Source organism: Mus pahari, chromosome 9 (genome assembly GCF_900095145.1).
Source record: "Mus pahari chromosome 9, PAHARI_EIJ_v1.1, whole genome shotgun sequence".
Classification (NCBI taxonomy): domain Eukaryota; kingdom Metazoa; phylum Chordata; class Mammalia; order Rodentia; family Muridae; genus Mus; species Mus pahari.
In genome coordinates, this window is record NC_034598.1 from 39,940,148 (window position 1) to 39,966,228 (window position 26,081).

Consider the following 26,081-nt stretch of genomic DNA (forward strand, 5'->3'; position numbering starts at 1 on the left):
CCTGCCTCTGCCTCCCAAGTGCTGGGATTAAAGGCATACGCCACCACATCCGGCTTTAAAACTTTTTCTAAAGTATTGTTTTAAGATTTTTATGTACTTAAGTTGATCAAGTCTTTGTTTTATGATTGCAGAATTTTTGGTTGTACTTAGAAACACATACTTTATTTTTGATATGGTATTAAACATTTCGAACTCATTTTTTCTCTACTTTGTGAATACACAGTTGACCTAGCATGATTTCCTATAAAACCTATGTTTTCTGCATTAATTTTAAAGCTACAATCAATTATCTTTCTATATAGATCTTTTATAGAATTGTTTTCATTATCATTATAATTTTGTTGTTTTGTTACAGTATTTCTCTAGAGCCCTGACTGTCCTGAAACTCACTATGTAGACCAAGCTGACCTTGAACTCATAGAGTTCCACCTGCCTCTGCCTCCTGAGTCCTGGGATTAAAAGTGTGTGCCCTTACTCCTAGCTTATTATTACCATTATTGGGGTGCTAAGAGCGCAGCCAAGGACCTCATAATGCTAGATGAGCTGCACCCTTGCTTTTGGATTCTTATTCTAGGTTACTGATTTTTTTCTTGTGTGAATCCTGTGTGATCAGAACTACACATTAAGAGTTTGTGATTTGGTATCCCAGTGTGTATTAACTTTGCCATAACCCAAAGACTGGGGTTAAACTCCCTTTCACACGAATTAAAGAAAAGAATAACATAAGCTGGGCAGTGGTGGCGCAAGCCTTTTATCCCAGCACTTGGGAGGCAGAGGCAGGCGGATTTCTGAGTTCAAGGCCAGCCTGGTCTACAGAGTTTCAGGACAGCCAGGGCTACTCAGAGAAACCCTGTCCTCCCCACACCCCCAAAAGAATATTTAACATAATAAGGGAAAAATTAGTTTGAAAATATGATTTGAAAATAGAGAATATTTCATTTATATAACTGTTAATCACATTAATCACAGAAGATTGCTGGGCTAGGAAACTTGAGATTTAAAGGTATTTTGTACCAGAGTTGATGGCTACTTTTCACCAGCTGAGACAAGTCTTAAAAAATGCACATATTTTATGGTTAATGTCATTTCTCCCTTTCTCTGTATCTTATTGTGTATTTTAGGTGTCAAACATATGACAACCCTTAATTATTAGAGTTTAATTCTGTGTAAATGTTAAAAAAAAAAAAAAAACCCTCATTCTACTTTTAGCTTTAAAAACCTTTTATGGGCTGGTGTGATGGCTCAGTGGTTAAGAGCACTGACTGCTCTTCCGAAGGGCCTGAGTTCAAATCCCAGCAACCACATGGTGGCTCAACAACCATCCGTAATGAGATCTGATGCTGTCTTCTAGTGTGTCTGAAGACAGTTACAGTGTACTTAGATATAATAAATAAATCTTTTAAAAAAACTAAAAAAAAAATTTATAAAAATTAAAAAAAAATTTTATGAGTGCTTTGCTTGAATGTATGTCTGTGTACTGCATGTATGTCTGGTACACACAGAGGCCAGAAGAGGGGCACCAGATCCCCTGGAACTGGAATTACAGATGGTTGTGAGCCCCCACGCAGTTGCTGGGAATCAAAGCTAGGTCCTCTGACAGTGCTCTTAAACACTGAACCATCTCTCCGCCCCTCTCTTACTTTTTCTTTGGGTGTTGGACTCAAACCTAGGGCTGTGGGTGTGCTGTGGGTATGCTGTGGGTGTGCTGTGGGTGTGCTGTGGGTGTGCTGTGGGTGTGCTGTGGGTGTGCTGTGGNTGCTGTGGGTGTGCTGTGGGTGTGCTGTGGGTGTGCTGTGGGTGTGCTGTGGGTGTGCTGTGGTAGGTGAGCATTCTATGACTTAGTTTCGTCCCTCAGGCTTCTGAGTCTTTCTAAGTAAAACACCTCACCTTTCTCACCTTTCTCTACTAGTGTACTACAGCTTCATAGCTGATTAAGAAAGGGGCTACTGCCTTACCAGGAGCCGGGCTCTGTGCCCACTACTCGCCCCATGACTGACTCACACTATCTGTAACTCTAGTTCCAGGGGATCCAATGCCTTCTTCTGACCTTTGTGGGCACCAAGCTCAAATGTGCTGCATATATGCAGGAAAAATACCCATCACATAAAATAAAATTTAAAAAAATACAAAAATTTGAATGATGAACAGACATTTCCATGTGCATCCCTGATATTGAAAACTGGAAGAAACTTTAGAGGTTAGTCACATGTGGACCATTTTAACTTGTAGAAGTGAATTCATTATGATTAAGAGTATTGCTTCAGTCAAAGATAGTAAATCAGTCAGCTAATGTATGCCTTCACCTTAAGTGGAGAAAAACTTTGAGTTCTTTTATTTAAAAGTATCCCCCCCCCCCCACTGGTCTTGGAGGTGGTTGGTAAAGGCATTTGCTACCGGGCCTGGCCACCTGTGTTTGATCCCCAGGACCTACATAGAGGAAGGAGGGAATAGGCTCCTGGAAGTTGACCCCTGCCCTCCACCTGTGCACTGTGTTACACTTTGAGTACAGTAAGGCACATGCATGTGTACATACACATGCACACACATTAAGTAAATAAGTAAATACATAAGCATAGTAACAGCAAGTAGGTTTTCTTTGTTTCTATAGGTTTTAACTCCTAGTGTTCTCATAAAGAAGTCACTTTCTGGGGCTGGTGAGATGGCTCAGTGGGTAAGAGCACCCGACTGCTCTTCCAAAGGTCCGGAGTTCAAATCCCAGCAACCACACGGTGGCTCATAACCATCTGTAACAAGATCTGGCGCCCTCTTCTGAAGTGTCTGAAGACAGCTACAGTGTACTTACATATAATAAATAAATAAATCTTAAAAAAAAAAAAAAAGAAGTCACTTTCTGTTGCTACAATTGAACACCATTACCAAAGCAGCTTATAAAAGAGTTTAGTTTTGGCTTCACTTTCAAGTAATGAAGATGTACTTGACCCTTAGTGACAATTTTTAGAACTTACAACAGAATAGGCTGTCCTCATTGTTGCCTATGTAGTTTCATTGAGGTCATCCCTGTTCATGAGTCATGTCCTAAATGAAAGTTTAATAAGGGTGCCTCCTTCCTGTCTTACTGAATGTGGCACACGTGGGCACACAGCAGGCATCCATAAAGTCTTTTATTGTATGTGTGATTTGGTGTCTTAGGAAGACTAGCATGATTGCCTGTAACTATGAAGAGGTTTTGTGTCTGATTTTGTAGCACAGTGATATGCTCCTTGTTTATTAAATGTCAGGAAGTCTTACCAGAGTTCTTTAGTGTAAAAGTCAAGGACCCTGCTTAGTCTTCAGATATTTAATCCTGCTTCCCATAGTCAATGTGTGTTTATTTTCTCTTGCTTCTAGACCAAGAGCAATGATGACCTTTTAGCTGGAATGGCTGGAGGAGTGAACGTGACTAATGGTGTTAAAGCAAAGAAAAGCACCTGTTCATCTGCAGCGCCTTCAGCCCCTGCCCCTGCCATGACCATCTCGGAGAACAAGTCCAAGATCAGCACAGGTGCGGGCTTCTCAGTTCTGTGCTCATTGCCTTTGCCCATGCTAGGCTTTTCTAGCCCAAGTTCCCCGTTATCCCCCACCTCTTCCCTGCCCTTTCCTCTTCCAGTCCACATCAAACTCCATTGCCAGTTCTAATGGTCCTGTGGTGTGATTGATGTAAGTGGTATTTTATTTGATCTTCAGTGCAGCTTTTGAAGTGTAGAGTATATTTTCCTCATTGTGGATCTGAGCTGACTGTGCTGAAGCTTAGTCTAATAGTCTTGCTAAAGGCTATTTGTTTACTTGATAGAAGTTTCTTGGAAACTCCTTTTTTACCAGGTTATAAAAGGTGGAACCTGGTGGTGGAACAAGGTTTGAGCCTTCAGTATGTTACTTGCAAGTCTTACATTTAATTTAATGTCCTACTCATAAGGCAGGGGCCTTGAGATGGAACTCTCTCTAGCCAGCTCCTCTTTTAGGGCTGAGCTGGGGGACATTCCAGTGTGCACAAGTGGTTTCCTGTTGATGATTGCATCTAACCTCAGACTTCATTTATTACCTCCTAGGATTGCATATTCCATCCAGTTCAGATTTGTTTATCTCAGTGGTTTACACAACAGATTTATTATTCTATGGTCTGTAAATCAAAGTATTGGCAGTTGTGTTTTCTCCTGAGGCCTCCCTGCTTGCATTTGGCTGCTTCCTCAATGTGTCCCGACAGTGTGTCCCTCTGCTTTTGGCCTAATGTCCTTTTTATAGACACAAATCTCACCAGATACGAGCCACCCTAACACCCTGTCTTAGTCAGTCTTCTCTTTCTGTGAAGAGATACATGTTCATGGAAATTCTTACTAAAGAAAACATTTAATTGGGACTTACAGTTTCAGAGTTTAGTCATTACCATCATGGCAGGAAGCATGGCAGCATGTAGGCAGACCTGATGTTAGAGTAGTAGCTGAGTGTGCTACATCTGGACCAGCAGGCGGCAGGGAGAGAGACACTGGGCCAAGGCTTTTGAGACCTCAAAGCCCTCCCCTAGTGACACACTTACTCCAACAAGTGCCACTCCTTAAGCACTTAAATATGTGAACCTGTGGTGGCTATTTTCACTCAAACCACCACACAGCTCTATGCGAATTGAATTGATTGATTAAATTACTGTGTCTGCAAATAGAATCACATTCTAGGGGCCAGGGCTTAGACATATACCTTTCAAGGGACATGGTTCAGCCCCTGCAGCATCCTTGTTCTTCAGTTCATTGGCTGTCTCATTCTCTTCCTGAGGATACCCTAAAGCTGTTTGATTTTAGTGTGTAAGTGAGGCTGCTCAGCTGCTTTGAGCTGGTCTACCTCTCTGTTCAGTTACCAGCAAGGTTGCTGCCCTTTCCCATTTTGTCTGTCCTTCTGTTCCTCTGTGTATCTTTCTCTTTCCTTACCTTCTGTGGCTTAGTCAATCCTTGTCTTCATCTTGATGTCTATTCCTTTTGTTGTTCAGTCATCCACATTTTTTTTTTTTTTAAACGAGACGGGCCTTTTGTGTTGGTAAGAATGAATGATGGTACCAGCCCTGATGTTGTGGAAGGCTGCATCATCCTCTTCCTCCTTGGTTATACTTTTATATTTGTTTCACTGTCCCCTTTTCTCTGCCTTTGAAATTTGCCACAGACTTCTGTCCACTTCATCGGTGTAGTCATTGCCAAGTGCAGGCTGCTTCCGTTCTCGCCAGTGCATAGGAGAACTTTGTATCAGTCAGGGTTCTCTTCAGAAGCTGAATGGGATAGGATGAGTATGTATAAATACTACAATACAATAGAATGCAGACATGCATCTTTGTAAAAGGACTTAATAGAATGGCTTAGAGGCTGTGCTGTAGGTAGTCCAAACATGGCTGTCTCCCGATGGAAAGGACAGGAGTCCAGTAGTTGTTCTGTACACAAGACTAGATGTCCTAGCAGTCTCAGTCTGTATTAGCGTTCTCAAGATTGTTTGAATCCTGAGGTGGTGGGTTCTCATACCAGCCTTGGCAACAGGATGTATGACTTGCCAGAGAATGACGGCAAGAAGGCAGGAGGCAAAGCTGCCATCAGAAGGTGTGGCTCACCTCAGATGATCCAGTCTGGTTGGCTTTTAGTTGATTCCAGATGTAGTCCGCTTGACAACTATGATTTGCTATAATAGTCTTGTAGATGAGTTTCAGACATTCCCTTTTCCTTGTTTCTTTCTTGCTCAGGAATCCTTATTGATTTGTTCACTCCCTGCACTCTGCCAGTGTCCAGGCCTGCGTAGAAGCACCCCTGAGAACACTTGTTGACTGTTCTATCTTAATATTGCGTGCTGCGCTCACCTCTCCTTCCTTTGCTTTGTCTTTGGACCAGCCTGACTTCTTTCTTGTCTACCCTGATTCTTTAGGAAAATAGAAGTCCACCATTTCTGCCAGTGACTCTGGAGGCTATAACTTAGCCAGTAAGCAATAGTTGCCTCTTTGTAAAACTGTGTTATACTCATTAATTACATTTATTGAACAAAGTATACTTTGGGGGAAGAGGGTTGAAATGGAGCCTTAGTATTTAGTTCCAACAAAGCCTGGGGCTCAGTGTGCTGCTCCCCCTTCCCTGTCTCTGTCTCCAGAGCATTGAGGTTGCAGGCATGTACTACAGTATGTAGCATGAGCGTTTTTCTTAATGCTTTAAACCTTTAAAAACAACTGACACTATCATTTTACTAGATGTAAAAGAAATAGAAAAAAACCACAAACAACAAAATCTTTTTTACTTTAAGAAACAAGATGTAGACCTGGTTGTGAGGTCCTGTGGACTGAGCACAAGGCCTCGCACATGCTAAGCTATGTGCTGCTGCTTGCCTGCAACCCCAATCCTCTCTCTCCCCTTGCATTTTGAGGCAGGCTGAGTTGTCCTGCTGGCCCTGAATGAATTCTGATCCACATGCTGGTCTGGAATTTGTGATCTACTTCCTTAGCCTCGGAAGTAGCTTGGATTGCAGCCTGCACACCACCAGGCCCGACTAACTAGAGTATTTTTAAGGAACTGCTATTTTGTGTAGTGGACCACAAGGCTATAAAGGGATGAACAATTTTGTGATATAGGAACGTGGTTACCTATGTGGGCTGTTAGTGTGTTTTTAGCAGCTCTGCAGTTATAGAATAGGATGGAGATATTTCACGTGCTGCACAAATACTCGGCGTCCCTCCCAGCCTGCTCTGAAGTTTTCCTGTGTGCACATGGAATAACATGGAGTGATAATAACATGTGTACTTGAAAGCTTTAACTACTTATGTGCCATTATGGGATCAGAACTTTGTTTGCATTTACTTTGGTTATCACTCTTCTGTTTCTTGTAGGTTGCCCAGATTTTGGGTTTATTCTGAGGCTGGCTTTCCTTTCATAGTGCTCTGTGCTCGCCTCTCACTGTTTCCTGTAGGCAATCACTTAACCAGTTGATCTTAGAGTCATCCTAACTGAGCCTGTGCTGGAATAGTGCATCCCAGCCAGTATGCAGGTCCTGCTCCTGGGTCTGAGTTACTGTGCATATCTTTTTAACAGTCTTATTGACATATAGTTTATGGTTCATAAAATTTACCCTTGTAATGTTTAAAATTAGATGTAAGGTTTCTAATCATTGCTTATTAAAAGGTGATGTCCGGGTTTCAAGGAGATTGCCTTTACAGATGGCCTAGTGCAGGTCAGATGATCCCTGGTCTGAAGGCGATGGACTCTGCAGATGACCAGTTGCAGGTCTCTCTCGGGATTGTGCCCAGCTTTCATCTCAGTAGTGCCAGGCTCAGAACACGTGCTTTTTTGTTGCTAATAATTTTATCTTAAATTCTTTGTTTTAAACATGTAGGCACTAGTTCCTCAGCCAAACGGAGTACTTCAGCTGGTAATAAAGAGTCCAGTTCTACTAGAGAAAGATTACGTGAACGCACCCGGCTAAACCAGAGCAAAAAACTGCCCTCTGTAAGTCAGGGAGCTAATGATGTGGCACTGGCTAAACGTTCACGCAGCCGCACTGCTGCAGAGGGTGATATTCGTATGAGCAAGTCTAAGTCGGACAATCAGATCAGTGACAAAGCTGCTTTGGAAGCCAAGGTGAAAGATCTCCTCACACTGGCGAAAACCAAGGATGTGGAAATTTTACATTTGAGAAATGAACTCCGAGACATGCGTGCTCAGCTGGGCATTAGTGAGGACCATTGTGAAGGTGAGGACAGGTCTGAGGAGAAGGAAACCATGATTGCTCACCAGCCTACTGATGTGGAGTCTACTCTCCTGCAGCTGCAGGAACAGAATACAGCCATCCGTGAGGAGCTCAACCAGCTGAAGAATGAAAACAGAATGCTAAAGGACAGGCTCAATGCTTTGGGCTTCTCCCTAGAGCAAAGGCTGGACAATTCTGAAAAACTATTTGGCTATCAGTCCCTGAGCCCAGAAATCACCCCTGGCAACCAGAGTGACGGAGGAGGAACTCTGACATCTTCAGTAGAAGGTTCTGCTCCTGGGTCGGTGGAAGATCTCCTGAGTCAGGATGAAAATACACTCATGGACCATCAGCACAGTAACTCCATGGACAACCTGGACAGTGAGTGCAGCGAGGTGTACCAGCCCCTCACTTCCAGCGATGATGCTCTGGACGCCCCCTCCTCTTCAGAGTCAGAGGGCGTGCCGAGCATTGAGCGCTCTCGGAAGGGAAGCAGTGGGAATGCCAGTGAGGTGTCTGTTGCTTGCCTGACAGAACGGATTCACCAGATGGAAGAGAACCAGCACAGTACTAGTGAGGAGCTTCAGGCAACTCTGCAGGAACTAGCTGATCTCCAGCAGATTACCCAGGAGCTCAATAGTGAGAACGAAAGGCTAGGAGAGGAGAAGGTCATTCTGATGGAGTCACTGTGTCAGCAGAGTGATAAGTTGGAACACTTTGGCCGACAGATTGAGTATTTCCGTTCCCTTCTTGATGAGCATCACATTTCCTATGTCCTAGATGAAGATGTAAAGAGCGGGCGCTATATGGAACTCGAGCAGCGCTACATGGATTTGGCTGAGAATGCCCGTTTTGAGCGAGAGCAGCTTCTAGGTGTGCAGCAGCATTTAAGCAACACTTTGAAGATGGCAGAACAAGATAACAAAGAAGCTCAAGAAATGATAGGTGCCCTCAAAGAGCGCAGCCACCACATGGAGCGGATTATTGAGTCTGAGCAGAAGGGCAAAGCGGCCCTGGCAGCCACATTGGAGGAGTACAAAGCTACTGTGTCCAGTGACCAGATAGAGATGAATCGCTTGAAGGCCCAGCTGGAGAACGAAAAGCAGAAGGTGGCTGAGTTGTATTCTATCCATAACTCTGGAGACAAGTCCGATATTCAGGATCTCCTGGAGAGTGTCAGGTTGGACAAGGAAAAGGCGGAGACTTTGGCCAGTAGCCTGCAGGAAGATCTGGCTCATACCCGAAATGATGCCAATCGGTTACAGGACACCATTGCTAAGGTATTGCCCAAGTAAACACGTTCTCGTTTAGTATACAGCTGCCATATGTATGGAGCATGCTTGTGGGAAACAGAAGTGTGACATTGCCTTTTAAAAATCCTTCTCAAGTTTTAAAATGCACTACCTTACATAGAGTAAAAGTTTCCTTACAGTATTGTCATTGTCAGTCATTCCTCTTCTATCATCTTCTTTTCAGATGGGCTGGAGATGCAGGGAACCATGCACCCAGAATTCCTTCTGAGCAGTAGATAACTTTACATCCTCATCTTTAATATACTGTGGCATAAGGTAGATGCTGAGTCAGGATCTCAGTTTTCCAGGATTGGCAATGCCTGCTGCCTTTTGCCCTAGTATAGTTTTTCAAGGAGCATTTTACTGTGAGTTCATTCTACTTTTAGAGTAGAGTTGCTCCTTTTTCTTGGAGGTACAGGATTTATTACTGGCAAAGAGCTTAGAGCTGCTGCTTCTAGTCCCTCAGCTCCCAGATGTTCAGTGTACTAGCAAAGACTCAGAATGGCTGACTAGGTTGCTGGTCTTGTTCTGGATCCTGAGTGATTTTTTTTTTTTTTTTTTTGGTTTTTCGAGACAGGGTTTCTCTGTATAACCCTGGCTGACCTGGAACTCACTTTGTAGACCAGGCTGGCCTCGAACTCAGAAATCCGCCTGCCTCTGCCTCCCAAGTGCTGGGATTAAAGGCATGCGCCACCATGCCCGGCTCCTGAGTGATTTTTGAAGTGAATGTTTTTGTACAAATTATCTATCTATTCCACCCACATTTTATACCTTTTTAAAATGTGTATGTGTTAATTTGGTACACATGTGTGCACCACAGAGGCAAAGAGGATGCTGGATTCCTTGAAGCTGGAGTTACAGGCTGTTGTGGAGACTCTTGACGTGGGTGCTGGGAATTGGGCTGGGCTTGTCCAGAAGAGCAGGGGCTCTCAACTGCTGAGTGTTGCCCTGCCCAAGTGCGGGGAAGTTTTATTACACCTGCTGTTAAACTTTGATTAACTTAACTTATCTTTTATCTATTTTAGTGATCCCTTTTAAAAAAACTTATTTCATGTTTGTTTCAGGTGGGGGAGGGAATATGAATACATGCGTATTGGAGGTATGTCAGTCAGGACAACTTGTGGAAGTTTGTTTCTCCTATCATGGGAAGCTCCAAGGATAGGACTCAGCTCATTAATTTTGGCAGCCAGCGCCTTTACCTCTGGAGCCATCTTGCCAGTCTGTTGTGATCATTTTTAGAGATATAATTCAGGAGATAGATGTTGAGGGGCACTGTGAATTTTGATAAAGACTATTTGAAATGAAAATGTTATGTTTTACTTATTTTTGTATGTGCATATTGTGTCTATGTGTGTATGTACTATGAGTCACGTGAGGAGATTGGAGGATGACTTGGAGTCTGGTCTCTCCTTCCTCCATGAGGGTTCTGGGAATAGAACTCAGGCCCTCTGGCTTGGCAGCAAGCACCTTTTCCTGCTGAGCCGTCTTGTTAGCCTTAAATGTTTTTCTGGTTTCATATTTGATTTCATTTTTTTCTATTATAAATACCGCACTTTTTTTTTTTTTTATAGGTGAGAGGATAGCATGTTAATCACTCACCAAATGCACACCTTAAGCCCAAACATTGGAGAAGAGAAAATGCCCCCAAGGTGGCTCATAGATAACCTGGTGAAGTTCAGTGATGCATCAGTGTAACTTTAGTCAGTGATGCTGTGGGCTTGTGCTCAGACAAATCAAATGGAAACCTTGTGCAGTTGTAGTGTTGGTCCCCAGTTTGGCCAGGTTGTCAGTCTGTCTGTAGCTGTTCACACCTCGCTTCCATATATAACGGTAAGTACTTTTTGGTTGTAGAGTTTATCCCCAAATAAGTCTCCTTTTAACTTCTTTAGGTAGAAGATGAATACCGAGCTTTCCAGGAAGAGGCCAAGAAACAGATTGAAGATTTGAATATGACGTTAGAAAAACTAAGATCAGAGCTGGAGGAAAAGGACACAGAGAGGAGCGACATGAAGGAAACCATCTTTGAACTTGAAGATGAGGTGGAGCAGCACCGTGCCGTGAAGCTGCATGACAACCTCATTATCTCTGATCTAGAGAGTAAGTAAGGCGGCGAGTGAGTGAGTGAGCAAGTGAGTGAGCGAGCGAGCGCTCAGGCCCTGCCCACCCCACCTCTACGTGTTGGTGCTCCGTAGTGGAAATAGCAGTTCTGACTGGCAAACAGTATGGACACTGTAGCACGCTGACCTACAGAAAGACACTTTGACAGAGGTGTGCTTCACACCTTAGTTGGGAAACCCTGGGTCCCTATGTTGTGTTCTCAGATGTTCCATAGAAACATTACTTGAACATTGTATCTAATTAATAAGAATCTCTGAAATGAAAAGCTAACAGTCAGTTATTTTCCAGACCATAAGAAAAACCATTAATTTACGTTTAGTGATTGCAAGTGAACAGAGTTGGAAAAAAAAAAAATAGGTTAATCTTGTAGCATCCTGATCATGGAACACAGGTTTTTGTGTTTTTAAATTTATTTGATTCTTCTTATTATTCCGAGAATTTTGTGACATGGTAGAATGAAACCTGCATTTTAAAGTTTCATTGTACTTTGAATGAATTGATTTTTAAACTTTATTTTGAATTTATTTTGGATTCGTAAGAAAGTTGAGGAATCAGATTTTTATATGAACCTAATCTTATTTTCTCATGAATTGTTTATTGGTTACAGGACAGAAAAGAAACAGCAACTCCTTATGCAGTAGGGAAAGCTAAGCAGTGCTTTGGGTTTTCATGTGGGTCATAGAGGCATGTGGTACTGGGCATAGCACAAGTGAGGGCTGTTCTGACTGAGGCACGTGCTAACCACAGAGAAACAGACAGACAGCATGAGCATATGTTAGTAGCAGAGGTGTGGAGGGGCTACAGCCCTAAAGGCATCAGTGTTGTGAAAGAGAAAGGCTATAGAAAGGTCCCAGATAAAAGAAGACACAGGAGACATGATAATTAGATGTAATACCCATGTCTAGACAGGCCCATTACTACAGGGGAAAATGATATAAAGGCATTAATCAAACATTGAGTTGTGGGTAAGAGATTAAAGATATGCTAATAATATATTTAGGAAGTTGATAATTACACTATGTTTACATAAAATATCCCTGTTCTTAGAAACCACACACTGAGTTTTTCAGGTGAAGGGCTATGATTACTATACCCCCAAGGAGTTCTGGGAAGACATTAAGCTGATGGGTAGATAGAGAAACAAGCTATGGCAGATGATAGGACAAGTGAGTTGTATTCCTACTGCCTTTTGTGCGATGCTGGAGCTGAAGCTCAGGACCTTGTCCATGTAAACTTCACATTCTTACCACTGCACTGAGCTACATCCTCGCTTTTATATACCTTTATATTACAGCCCTAGAGATAGACAGAGTGATTGAAGTAAGCATGTCTGATACATTAAAGTCTTGCAGACACTGGGTGTATGCAACACTCCTTCTGACACTCTCAGTTCATTATTTCTTGACAGAGTGCTGATTAGCAAGTATAGTATTGGGCCTGTCGCTAGTATCCCTATTGATGGGGACATTGGAGATACTTGAAGAAGAGCAGGTCAGGTGTGGGAAATGTTCAGGATAGAACTTGAGAATTCTAAGTTCTGGTTAGCTGATTGTGAATATGGATTGACCAAGGTTTTGTTGAACATTCTGGGGCCTCTATTAAAATCGTCAGTGGTGGGACTGAATTTTTTAAAGAAGATGGTATTGTGACTGCCATGAAATTTCTCATCCACAACTTAACCCTTCAGGGTGGTCTTAGTGACTCATCTGTGGTCCAATGCTTAATTGACAGAGTTCTAAGCTGTCTTCAGCTGCTACAATAAGGTCTTGTTTCAGAGTCAAAAACCAAACAATAAGAACTTTCAGCACTTATATTTAGAGTTTTAAAAAAATATAACATTTTTAATTTTTAAATTTTTACACACACACACACACACACACACACACACAGGCTCACACACACACACACACACACACACACACACACGTGTCTGTATGTGGATTAGATGTCAGAGCCCCTGGAGCTGGAGATCCAGGTGGTTGTGAGCAGTCTGACATGGGTGCTGGGGACCAAGCTAGGTTCTTCTGGAAGGACAGCAAGCAATCTGAACTGTGGAGCCATCTTTCTGACCCTGGATTTATTATACATTTTGTATTTGTGAGAATTTATTTAATTCTGCTTTTTTATTATATATTTTAAAGTTTTTATTAGCACATATTAATTTTACATGACAGTGTTTTACTTAGACACTTTCATATGCACGTATATTTTGACCATAATCACATTACCCTGTTGTCACCTCTTGCTTCTCTCTTCCTCTTCTCAGCTAGTATGTGCACCTGTGAGTTCTGCTAGGGTTACTTACAGGAATGTGGGTGGATTTTTTTTTTTTAAATTAGGACTATTTATAGGCACACTACTCCCCCCAACCAGTGGTACTTTATAAAGCTTCAGAGAGGGGCGGGGTCATTTTGCTTCTTGCCTGTAAGAAGTGTTAAAGTTTCCCAGAGTGACTTTGGAAGCTCCTTGTACTGTCGGTTGGGTACACCAGTACTGCCCTGTTCCCATGCAGTCAGTCCTTGTGGTTTTGCTCATGGGCAGGAGTGACATCTTGTGGTAACTGGGGCATTAGCTAGGAAGATATTGGATGATGACAATCCTGGGGCAGAACTTCACAAGTCATTCATTTTTCACATACGGATTTTAACTAGAAAAAAAAAAGAGTAATTTAAAAAATTTATATAGCTTCTTTTACAACTTTTTAAGATGAAAAGTTCAAATATACATTAGTATTAGAAGAATAATTATCACCTAGTGCTTGTATTATCTTCGTATGTATATGTTGAACTACTTAATGCTAACACTATGATGTTTAATTCTTAAATATTTAAATGTGATTCCTAAAAGAAGATTTTACTGAGCACTTCTAGCAAAATTATTCTTAGTTTTCTAGTATCAACTAATAGCTCATAATTAGATTTCTCCAACTGTCATCAAAATGTTTCTTTATAGCTTTATTTACTCCCAGGTTTTAGTAACTACTTTTTTATAGTCCTTCAGATTGATCCCAGGACCCCATGCTAAGCAAGCTTTCTACTAGCCTTATATATTCATTTTTTTGGGTTTTTAATTTATCTTAGACCAGCTTCAAACTTATGACCCTTGTGCCTCTTAGTTTCTACAGTTATAGGATAATAAAGTATATATTATACCTCTCTCTCTCAAATAATAACCAGTGTCTAAACAAATTTTATACTTTATGTTAGATCTCTAAAGTTATATTGCAGTTAATTTTTCTCTGGAGTTTGATGGCAGTTATTTTTTTTTCTAGAAAATTCTCACATTTGGAGTTAACCCAGCACATGATACATGAATTTGTGTTGTTTGAGAAAGCAAGATTTCTTCTGTGGAATATTTTAACAAGCTTAGAACCTCCTCGTCAGCTCCCAAATAAGCCTTATAATTTCAATAGTAGTCACCCCAAGATAAACCCCATTTGTATTCAATAGTAGTTGTTCCTCAGTCACCCCAAGATAAATTCCTGACTTTGGAATTGGTATGTAGGATTTTACAACCACTCCTGGGCTCAAGTATGTGGAGGAGAAGACACTCAGAATGAAGGGACAAATGGGAAACTGCAGAGAAATAAAAACCACAAAGCAGAACAAGTGTAAACGCCTTAGCATTTAATATAGAAAGGTGCCATGTAAACTCAGAACTTCCAGTTCCGAACACGGCTTCAGACCATCATGCCCTTCCTTTCCCTAAAAGAAGACTAGGAATGAAGTGTGAAACCTCAGTGGAGCTAATGCCGAGAGTGCGAGTAGATCAGTAATTTTGAGTAATTTCTGGAGTATAGAAAGCATAGTGTCAGAGGTGTGGAGCAATAAAACAGAACAGAAAAGCCTACAGTCCAGGAGAAGAGTGAGACTCAGAGGAATGATGTTCCCAGTAGGCTGTGGGTGGAAGGGATTATATTACTAGAACTGCCCGCTCAGGGCTTGGCACTGGACTGAGGTCCCCTACTTACCTGCCTGCTTATTTGCTTCTGAGCCCAGATTCTTGTAGATAAAGGAGTAGAATTGGATGCCAGGGTTCTTTGAATGACCTTGGTGTCAGAAAGGGAAGTGGATTATGTCTCCAGAACTGTAGGCTACCATGTGGTCTGGGAGAGAGAACCACATGGAGGGTAAAGCACGTTGGACCCTGCTGTGAATTGGACGCTCCTCCCAGCACTGGCTAGGGTCCAGTCCTCCTGTTGATGTGGCATTGCAGAGCCTTTACTAGTTGTTCTTCTAGAGAAGCCTATGGGTGAACAGTGACACCTGCAGTTGCAGAGTGATGCATATAAGTCACTGTGAAGACTTAATGGACATTTTATCATCTTAAAAAAGAAACAGCTGACTAAGGAAAGTCAGCTAAAGAGCACCCCAGATAAAGCTAGGGACTTTGTCACCAATCTAGCAAAGCTGACTCGTGTTCTGGGTGTGATGGTGAAGCTGCCTTTAATCCCAGCATAGGCAGGTGATCTCTATGAGTGCAAGGCAAGCCTGGTCTAAATCAAGAGTGATGGTGATGATGACAATGACAAATGATGGTGGTGGTAGTGATGTTGATGATGTGATTGTAGTGGTGATGGTTGTTGGTGGTAATGATGACGATGGTGATGATAGAGGAGTAGCATGTGTCCCGAGTTGAGCCTGGGGAGCTGGCTCAGTGGGTAAGAACTTACTCTGTAAGCATGAAGTCCTGAATTTGAATCCCAGCAAAAGAAAACAGAAAACTGGACATGACTACGCATGCTTGAGAGAGCAGACTGGCTGACCAGACTAACTGAAGTAGCAAGCTTTGGTTCTGGGAGAGACTCTGTCTCAAGGGAATAAGAGAGAGGACACACACACACACACACACACACACACACACACACACACACACACGTTTTAATAGTAAAAGTATATGAATAGGCAAATCAGAAAAAGACAGATACTTGGCATGGAAAAGAAATAAAAAGAAAACAATGCCAGTATTCATTAAGCATATGTGAAAGAATTAAAAGATTGATAGCAAGCAAGAAGAAGGAAGAATATTCTTAATGTGCCATTAAGAAGAGTATGATTGCTGCATCTTTCGAAGGATGTTGATACAAATTTTTATTAAAAAGAGTCAGCAGTTCACTTCAAGGAACCTGTCCTTAGAAACAGCATTGTAGGATTATAGATGTGCATATGGGCTTGCCTCAGAACTGCTTGTCACCGCAAAACTTGGAAATAGTCTGCTATATTTATTAAAGATGTATTTTATTTTATGTGTATGAAGTTTATGTGTGTGTGTGTATGTATGTAAGTGCACTGTGTATATCTTGTGCACTGAGAGTTCATAAGGGGTGCAGAATCCTCTGGAACTGAGTTAAAGATGGTTCTCAGCTGCCATGTTGGTTCTGGGAACAGAACCTGGATCCTCTGCAAGAGCATCCACTGCTCTTAACTAACTGCTGACCCATCTCTCCAGTCCCACAATCTACACTTTCAATAATTGTAATCTAGTAAATAGCTTGTGTACACAGTGTGAGTTCCTGTACTCATTGCCATTATGCCAGTGAGGATGGAATGGACAGAGCTCAGTACACTGGCTAGAAGATGAAACAAAGCCAGCTGCAGTGCATATCTGTACTTTAGAACCACTTAAAGCTTCAAATGTAACATGACATGAGAATGGCAGCCAGATACAGTGATCCTTTAAAATGCTGACTTCATTGTGCTGCTAAACCATAAGTGAACTGATGACCTTTCAAAACAAACAAACAACCAAACAAACAATCCAAGAAACTTAACAGTGTTCTTGAAGTACACCCTTCTAGTGTACACTGAATTAGCTCAGGTTGGTACTTGCAAAGGGCCCTTCATCATTTCTACCTTTGGTACTTTCCTCCACATAATATCTGAACAGTTGTGTAACGACTTTGCTGTATTTATAACAAAAAGTTGGAAATTATGTTAACTCTGTTAAGAGGATATTTTGAAAACAAATTCTGATATGTTCCTTTAATAGATAACTCTGGGGCCATCTAGATCATACTACGCATCTGGATTTACTAATAATGGAGTCCATTATTTGCTACAGGCTTATAAAACAGTACAAATATAATCTCATTGTGCTTGATAACGAAAAAACTAGGCAGATGTGATAGTCCCATGTAGTGCGTTGCTGAGGTAGGAAGGGTCTCTTGAGCCTCTACAGGAGTTTAAGGCTTGCCTGGGCAATACAGCAAGACCAAGTTCAAACAAAAACCCAAACCAAATGGTACACACAAATCTAGAATGATGTAAGTCAAATGCAAATAAAGGTAATCTTATTTCGTTACAACTTCTATTTTCTAATTGTTTTATTGTGAACATGTCTTACTTTTAGAATTAAAAAAGTTATAACCACTTTTTTGGAGAATGGGAGAATAAAGATTTCAACAAAATTAAAAAATAAAGTAAAACTCTATAGTTCATTTGAAAATCATTTGTCTCTTCTCCCAGGTTCTGTACACATTGTCTATCTCTTTTAACAGATTATTTTCTCTTGACTTTTCCTTTACTCTGAAAATAATATTTAATTCATTCTCTGGGAAATGCTGGACCAGATGGAAGCAGCTGATGGTAATACCCAGAGAGCTTTTGGGTTTCAGGAATCTGGGTGAGTTTAATAAATCCGCAAGAGGACCATAGTCAGAGCCTGAGCCCGTGGTAACTGCCCAGTAATGTCTGCATGATTGGTGGACATATGAGAGCTAGCATGGCTTTCTCTCGGTTTGTCAGGGACAGGTCATTGGAAGAGAGACAGTTAAGAAACCCATTTAAGCAAGAAGGGCAGTTTCCAGAACTATTCAGAGGAAAGTTAGATGGAATAATAATGCAGGAGCAGTTTGTCAGATTTCTAGAATAAAAATAGTTCTGTAAAAAAAAAAAAATGGAGGTTTAATCTGTAATTTAAAAGCAAGGAGATAATAGTTCTTGTTTGTGATAGAATTTGAATTGAAGACAGTAGGTGGCAGTGTCGATCACACTAGGGAAACTGGAGGGGAAGGAAGCTCATTTGAAGATTCCTGAGTTGAGGAATTCCTTCTTGTGTGGCTGTACGTCGGCTGTGCTAGGTAGCAGTAGTATTTACCATAAATAAGTAAATAGATAAATAAAGACCTTAGAACCCCTCCGATCTCAGAAGCAGCAGGTTGCCATTTCTTAACTCTCTGTCTCAGGAAAAGTATGAACGTGATCATAAAGTGGAAAACACAGCCCTAAAGACCTGCCTAGTGTAATGTATGCTGTTTAAATATGTCCCTGTCTGCCAGCTTTCCTTTCATGTAAAAAAGAGTAATGACAGGCACTAATTCATGTGCACACCAGCAGCAACACGTGTTCTTGTTAAGAGGAGTGGTTGTGTGCATTCTGTGGACATGAATGTGGAGGTTGATGGAGACCAGAAGAACAAAGAAAGCTGAAGAAATTAGAATTTTATAACCAGTCTAAGATTGCCAGTGCAGTTAAATGTGCCACAAATCCTAGCATTTGGGAGGCAGAGGCAGGCGGATTTCTGAGTTCGAGACCAGCCTGGTCTACAGAGTAAGTTCTAGGACAGCCAGGGCAATGCAGAAGAACCCTGTCTCGAAAATAACAAAACAAAACAAAACAAACAAAAAAAAAGTGCCACAAAAATCAAGATGCCAGGACCTAACATCGAGTCCTAACACAATTGGCAGTCTGAGGAATTAAGTCTGTCTTTACAACTATCTATCTATCTATCTATCTGTCTGTCTATCTATCTATCTATCGATGAATGAGAAAATATGAATGAATGAGTGTTTTACCTGTGTGTATGTTTCTCAGATACCCTGGGGCTAGAGTTGTAGACAGTTGTTAGGTGCAGTGTGGGTATTGAGAAATGAACCTGGGCAGGTGAATTGTTGTGACTTTAAGGCCAACCTATACTGTGTAGCAAGTTCCAGGCCAACAAGAGCTAAATGCATATTGTATCAAAACAAAATAACAAAACTCTTATACATAAATAGACTGAATGTAAAGAAAAAGTGGAATTTCTAGTGTTCTCAATTTTTGTCGTTACTCTTTGTGCCTGAATGTCTGAACCCAGCCATGCATGAGCTGACAAGGAGCCAGACCTGCTGGCTTCAGAGTTCCCGTTTGTGTTAGCAGAAAACATGGCCATAGACTTGTCCTCTCATTGTGTGGACTTGCCTTGACTGGACTGGGTGGTCTGTCCAGGTTAAAGGAGGCTTCTCACAGGACAGCCTCTGAAGTTGAATCCTTTGAAGAGAAGTCACTCTGCTTCCCTAGCTCAACTTTGGTTTTGGCGCTGTGTTTCCAGTGGAGACATTAACTGTTGGCTGCTAAAATTAGATACCTCTCTATCTTGTTTTATCCCGTTATGTGCTTCTATAATAGTTTGTACTAATATCTTGTAACTGAAGTTACTTTGTATCATTTTTAATATATCATGGGCTCATGAGAGAAGTGTTTGGCATGTGTGCCTGAGTTTAGTCCTGGAACCCATGGTAGAAGAGAAGAACCAACTTTGATGGTGTCCTCTGACCTCTTTACCTGTGCTCACTTAAGTGTACAATCAAGTAATCTCTCTTCCTCTCTCTTTCTCTCTTCTCTTTCTGTTTTACACACACACACACACACAAATTGATTTTTAAAAAACCGAATGTAGTGATCCACACTTCTAACCCCAGCACTGGGAGGCAGGTGGGTGGATCTCTGTGAGCTCAAGACCAGGCTGACCTACATAGTGAGTTCCAGGACACCTAGAGCTACATAGTGAGCATAATGAGACCTTGTCTCAAAACAGACAAAAGGGTTAAAAAATATGTATCATGACTCAGGATATGTTCAGTGGTTGAAAACCTATGCATAGCATATATGAGATCCTGAATTTGAGAGTGGTTTATTTTCATTTTATGTATATGTGGGAGGAGGAGAGAAAGACTGTTTGAGAATGGAGAGAACTGTAGCATCAATAGGCAAAATCTGTACAGGATTTTTTCCATACATAACTGCCTTTCCTGGTACATAATTGAGAAGTGATTTATTCTTGAGCTGTGAGAGTAATGAGTGTGACCGAGGTCCAGCAGAGCAGTTGCAATGTGGTACGCTCCTGAGGTATTTCTCTGTGTGTGGCTTTTAAGGCAGAACTTCTTACAAGCAGAGAATGTGATTTCCTATTGTATTTAGTGCTACTATTCCATAGATTAATTGGCAACTCTCTGGATATTACAATCAATGTTAAAAATAATTTTACTGATTTCACGTTTCTGGAATTTATTCCAGTGTGAAAAGGGAGTTATGCTTGCACGGTTTAGAGCGATAACTTCTGTGATTAAAAGTTGACATTTTAATAGCAGTCAATGCTCTTTTGATTGGCATTGTGCCAATAATATGTATGTTTCTAACAATTGCTTACAGTTTACTTAGGAAAGGATGCAGAAACTGTAGTCTTGGATTGAATATTCTTTTCATGCTTTTAAGTTTTGTGATGAAAGTAAACAAGTTTCTGCATAGGAAAACTAAATGATCATATTTTTAACACCTCTTTTTATGTCATTTCTTTTGAACATTTAAGATCATTAAGAACTTTAGGTTTATGAAGAAATATTTAATCTTTGTGGTCTTTTCAGATACAGTTAAGAAACTCCAAGACCAAAAGCATGACATGGAAAGAGAAATCAAGACACTTCACAGGAGACTTCGGGTAGGATGAATTTTCATGTGCTGTCTCACTGGAAAACATGGTTTTCTGAAATTTGTGTTGTTACTTCAGTCAGTAGATGGGGTAGGATATCGGCCACACTGGGCTGAAAGCAAGTGCCATTATTTTACATTGGGACTGGCACTTCTTTTAAGGTAGGAGAATGTACTGGTAGTTATTTATGGATAGATGTGTTTTGAAAATAAAGTTTATTAACTTTTGAGTTTAAAATCACAGAGCAGGCTGTTTGTATATGAGGTTTCTATGTTCTCTGAGTTGGATTGGCTGCCAGCACCCATGTTGCTAAGATGTGCAGGGACAGTGCTAATCATAGACCCTGAGTCCTGACCCAGTTGTTGGAGCTGCTTTCATGGTACCAGAAAATTGCTTTGAGGATGAGAGGACTCAGGCAAGGACCAGCTGTGGTTCTGGGGGAAGTGAAGTCCCTGGGGAGATGTCTCCGCCCAGCCACACCCGCATCCTTCTGTCTGTGGGAAGCGGCAGAGCACTCAGTTCCTTACGCCTCTTTGTGTGACTGTGTCTGCCTGCACTGAGTTCAGTTTTTCTTCTGGCTTCCTCTTCCTTTTCCTTTACTTTAGATTTTTTTTCCTGCTTGTTTTTGATGTCAGGATATTTATAGTTTTTTACTGTGTGGTTCACATACCATTTATATACCTTCTTGAGAGTTCCAGAGGTAAAGCTCTAAATTTTTGATGATATTTATTTTCATAACACTTGCTTTGAAACTTGCATGAGGAAGAGAAGTCTAAAATTTTTCTTCATTAATATTTATTGAGCACTCTGAATACTTAATGCCTCAGAAGGAGGATCAGATGGCAAATCTTCCCTCATTAAGAACAAGTTCACTGATAAAGAGTTGCTTTGTTTTAAAAATAGATAGCAACAAGTCTTGGGATTCAAAAAAGTCATGATTCCAGAGTATGACTTGTTAGGGCAAACTAATCATAAACTTTACTGCTTTTAAGTAAATCTTCATCGCTTTGTTTTGGAAATAAGAGTTTAGTTTTTTAATGTAGGAAGAATCTGCAGAATGGCGGCAATTTCAGGCTGATCTCCAGACTGCAGTGGTCATTGCTAATGATATCAAGTCTGAAGCCCAAGAAGAGATCGGTGATCTAAAGCGACGGCTACATGAGGCCCAAGAGAAAAATGAGAAACTCACAAAAGAATTGGAGGAAATAAAGTCACGCAAGTATGTTCTGAGACACCGGTTGTGTTTCAGTAAGGAACAGATGTGGCCCTGGTGCTGCTCTTTGTCCTGACGCTCACTCACAGTGCAGCCCTCTTATTTCTCTGTAGACTGGAGGTCTGGAAGCAGGCTGTTTGGCCCTGCCTCTTGGTGGCTGTGAGCTCTCAGTTAACAGTGTTCATCTCCCTGTGCCCTGTGCCTCAGTTCTCTCAGCTGTAACATGAAGGCCCGTGAGCTACTTATATATAGTACTCTCGTGAGTAAGAGAGCGAATGCTTGCAGAGGAATTGAAGCAGCCATCAGTAAACTTAAGTTACCAATTTGGAAAAACAATTGATCAGTACAGCGTAAGTTTCTTTCCATCACTCACTTGAGGAATTTCCATTTTTTTTTTTCAAAGTCCTCCAAATTAGTACCTTCCACACAGAGATCATTGGAAATTCATAAAAATGGCCACATGAGATTATACCTGTGATGTTTTGAGTTCCCACAGTAACATTCCATCTGAGTTGGGGTACGAGTTTATGTGTCAGAAATGCTTCATTTGATAGTTACCCTGAGTATAGAACTTGGTTCTGTCTGTCCACCCATCCATCTATCCATCTGCCTGTCATGCTAGGGATTACCCTAGGGCCAATCACTCTACCACTAAGCCCTAAAATTCTGTTCTTGAAGGATCATTCCATGGGATCCTGAAAGTTTACTAGTCTTTATGTATCAAGGAGATGCCTACCAAAAGGCGCAGCATCTTGAGTTGGAAAGGTGGAAGTGGTTAAGAGTACTTACTGCTTTTCCAAAAGATCTGAGTTTAGTTCCAGCACTCTTGTCAGGCAGCTGGGGACTAACTCCAGCTCCAGGGAACATGTTGCTCTCTTCTGGCCTCTGCAGGCACCCCCACACGCACTATTAAATGATGAGAGAGCCATCTTGTACTGTGCTGTCGTCAGAGTGATGGAACCTTCCAGGGCCCCTTGTACTTAGTCTTCATAATAATACTAACCAGAAGTTGATGGTTTGCACTGATTTTTGCATTGATAGTGAAGAACAAAGGTCAACTTGATGACCTAGGGCCTTCGTATCAAAGTCTAGCTCATTATAACATGTGAAAACTTTTTTTTTAAGTGCAAAACTGCCTAACAAAACATGGGTTTCCCTTAAAAATACCCTTGTTGAAAGGTTTACCAAATCCCAGCCTTGGAGTGCCCTGTTTCCAACCTTCCATGTGATAAGTGGAAGTGTGAGCCGCCACTTCCACTTTAAACCCTGTGTCCAGGTGTGAGGTGGCTGAGGCGAGCACCGTGTTGGCCTCGGTCTGAGCTGCTTTCTCCTCGTGGGGCAGCATCTGAATTTCAGGGGAGTTCCTTGAAAGTGATGAGGTCCATTGAGGGTAACAACTGCTGGTATTTGTTGATGACGAAATGTCAGTCTTCAAGGGAGCCTGAGAATTTTGGAAAACTTTTTTTTCTGCCACTGCGAAATGAAGATTTAAAGAGACTTTTTTTCTTTTAAATTGTATTTGTTTATTTTGTGTTTGTACCACTCTGTACATCTGGAAATTAGAAGGCAACTTGTAAAAGTTGGTTTTCTCCTGCTATGTGTGTTCTGGGCATCAAACTCAGGTTGTCAGACCTGGCAGCAAGCAGCTTTACCTGATAGATAGCCATCTCACTGGGCTTGGAGTTTTTTGGTGCTATCATTAGTACTAGCAAATATGACTTAAATGTGTTATATAGTTAAAGGCATCTGAATGAAATGTCTGTGAGATGCCAGTGTTTTTGTTATGATCAATATATGATGTTATAGAATCAGATGGGTAGGAAATTCTTTCAAAGTCTATAATAGACCAGTGGATTTTAATGGATAAGATAGGAGAGGTTTATTTACACAGCTTCATTTTCTGCATCATAGCTGGCTTTTCTTCTTGGAGTGCTAATTCTCAGACACAGCTTCATTCACACTAATCTAGTGCTGTGGTGCTGTGTCATGTCTCCAGTCTGCAGCTTATTTCCCCTCTGGTACTGCTGATTTAACCCAGGGTCTTCTACCTGTTTAGGCAGGGGCTCAGGACTAAGTTACTTTTCAGCCCAGCAAAAGTTTAGTAACCAGAATATAGTTGTCATCTAAGCAGTTAAATTCTATCTATCTATCTGTCTGTCTATCTATCCCACCCATCCACTCATCCACCCATCCACCCATCCACCCACCTATCCATCCATCCATCCATCATCCATCTATCTAATTATTTTGAGACAGGGTCTCTCTGTATGTAACCTGCTGTTTTGGAGCTCACTATACAGACCAGGCTATCCTTGCATTCACAGAGATCTGCCTCTGCCTCCACAGTGCTAAGATTAAAGGCATGTACTACCTCACCTGGCTAAATACAGTCTTTTAAAAATGTAATAGGCTGGAGAGATGACTTAGTGGTTAAGAGCACTAATTGCTCTACCATAGATCTTGAGTTCAATTCCCAGCAACCACATGGTGGCTCATAACCATCTGTAATGGGACCTGATACCCTCTTCGGGTGTGTCTGAAGAGAGTAATAGTATACTCACATACATGAAATAAATAAGTTTTTTTAAACATAAGATACATTATTCTTAGCAATTTTTGAATTTGGAAAATAAAGTTTTTTTTATAAAATAGTTTTACTGCTTTTCAAACAGTGTCTCATTAAGACAGTAAAATGTTTTATGGTCTTAATTGACTTTATGAGCTTTTCTAGTCTGTTGGAGGGATTCTCTGGGGATTATAGTAGTTTACCTCTTCTTAGGAAGTTGGAACTTTTGGTCTTACTCCTTTGTGTGTCTCTGTGAAGCAGTGTTTAGCTGGAACCAGCATAGATTATCTCTGCTAGTGAATTCCCCCGTGCCTGAGAAGGGCTGCGCCTTACTGGCAGCACAGAACCGGAGATTCCCAGTTGAGTCAGGCTGAGGCCGGTCTGCCTCCTGACTTATTGCTAATTGATTACTGATGTCCTCACCTGACACTTAATGCAGATGGAATTTGATGGCTATTTAACTTGCTTAGGATCACCTGATAGGAACATTTCAGTATCATTTCCTGCTGTCTACCAGGCAAATAATATTAGGTCAGGCAATTGTGTTCAACTGGTACAATTAAAAAAGCTAAAAAACAAAAGGCAAAACCAAAAACCTGACTCTAATAACTTTAATGCTTTTCAGTCAGAAATTTTAAAATGGGCATTTTCTCATACATGCAATACCTTTCTTTATTTTACTGTTTTTAGGCAAGAGGAGGAGCGTGGCCGGGTGTATAACTACATGAATGCTGTTGAAAGAGATTTGGCAGCCTTGAGGCAAGGAATGGGACTGAGTAGAAGGTCCTCCACTTCCTCAGAACCAACTCCCACAGTAAAAACCCTCATCAAGTCTTTCGACAGTGCATCTCAAGGTAACTTGATTATGAGTCTGTGGATTGCAAGGCTTATGGTTCTGCTCACATGGTGTATCTTCCTTGTTCGGCATTCTGTATCACCACATGCCGTATGCTCTTAGTTTCATCAGGTTGGCTATGGTGTCATACAGTGCCATATAGCATCACATAGTGCTTCATGGTATCATGAGCTAAGGCCCATTCTACAACGTTCGGAATGTACCCCAGTTTAGAAATCCTGGTCTCAGCTGCATGCTTTACTTCCCAGGCCACCCAGTATCTTTTCTCCCTAGGTGAATCATCCTCATTCCTGTGACTTCTTGTATCTTCTTTATGTGCAGAATTCTGGATACATAATGATAGCTCCCAATCTTCCTCTGAATTTCTCAATCCTGTGTACCCAGGTGCCTTGTTGACCCTGACACTTGAGCATCCTTATGCCAGACCAGATCCCATTCTCTGCTTCTTCTGCTTCATTGTTCCCCATCTCTATTGTCAACAGAGTTCACCCAGTTACCGAGACCAGAAACCTAGGAACCTCACTGTTGAGCCTCCCCCATGAGCTTTCTTGTTCTCTTTCCTCATCTCTAGAGACAAAGACACATTTGACTATTAACTTCAGTAAACTTGGAATTAGTCTTATTTTTTGCCTTTGAGAGAGTTTTTCTTGTTTAAAA

At 41.3% G+C, this 26,081-nt stretch overlaps 1 protein-coding gene across 2 annotated transcripts in view; it reads left to right on the forward strand.

Moving 5' to 3' along the window:
• Positions 1-26,081, forward strand: part of Specc1l (sperm antigen with calponin homology and coiled-coil domains 1 like) — a 97,463-nt gene that overhangs the window by 26,436 nt on the left and 44,946 nt on the right. For both annotated transcript variants that reach the window (XM_021204334.1, XM_029542188.1), the window contains 6 exons: positions 3,349-3,502; positions 7,342-8,975; positions 10,877-11,084; positions 20,725-20,798; positions 21,833-22,008; positions 25,259-25,422. In XM_021204334.1, coding sequence (XP_021059993.1) covers positions 3,349-3,502; positions 7,342-8,975; positions 10,877-11,084; positions 20,725-20,798; positions 21,833-22,008; positions 25,259-25,422 — 2,410 coding nt within the window. The remainder of the gene's footprint in view (positions 1-3,348; positions 3,503-7,341; positions 8,976-10,876; positions 11,085-20,724; positions 20,799-21,832; positions 22,009-25,258; positions 25,423-26,081) is intronic.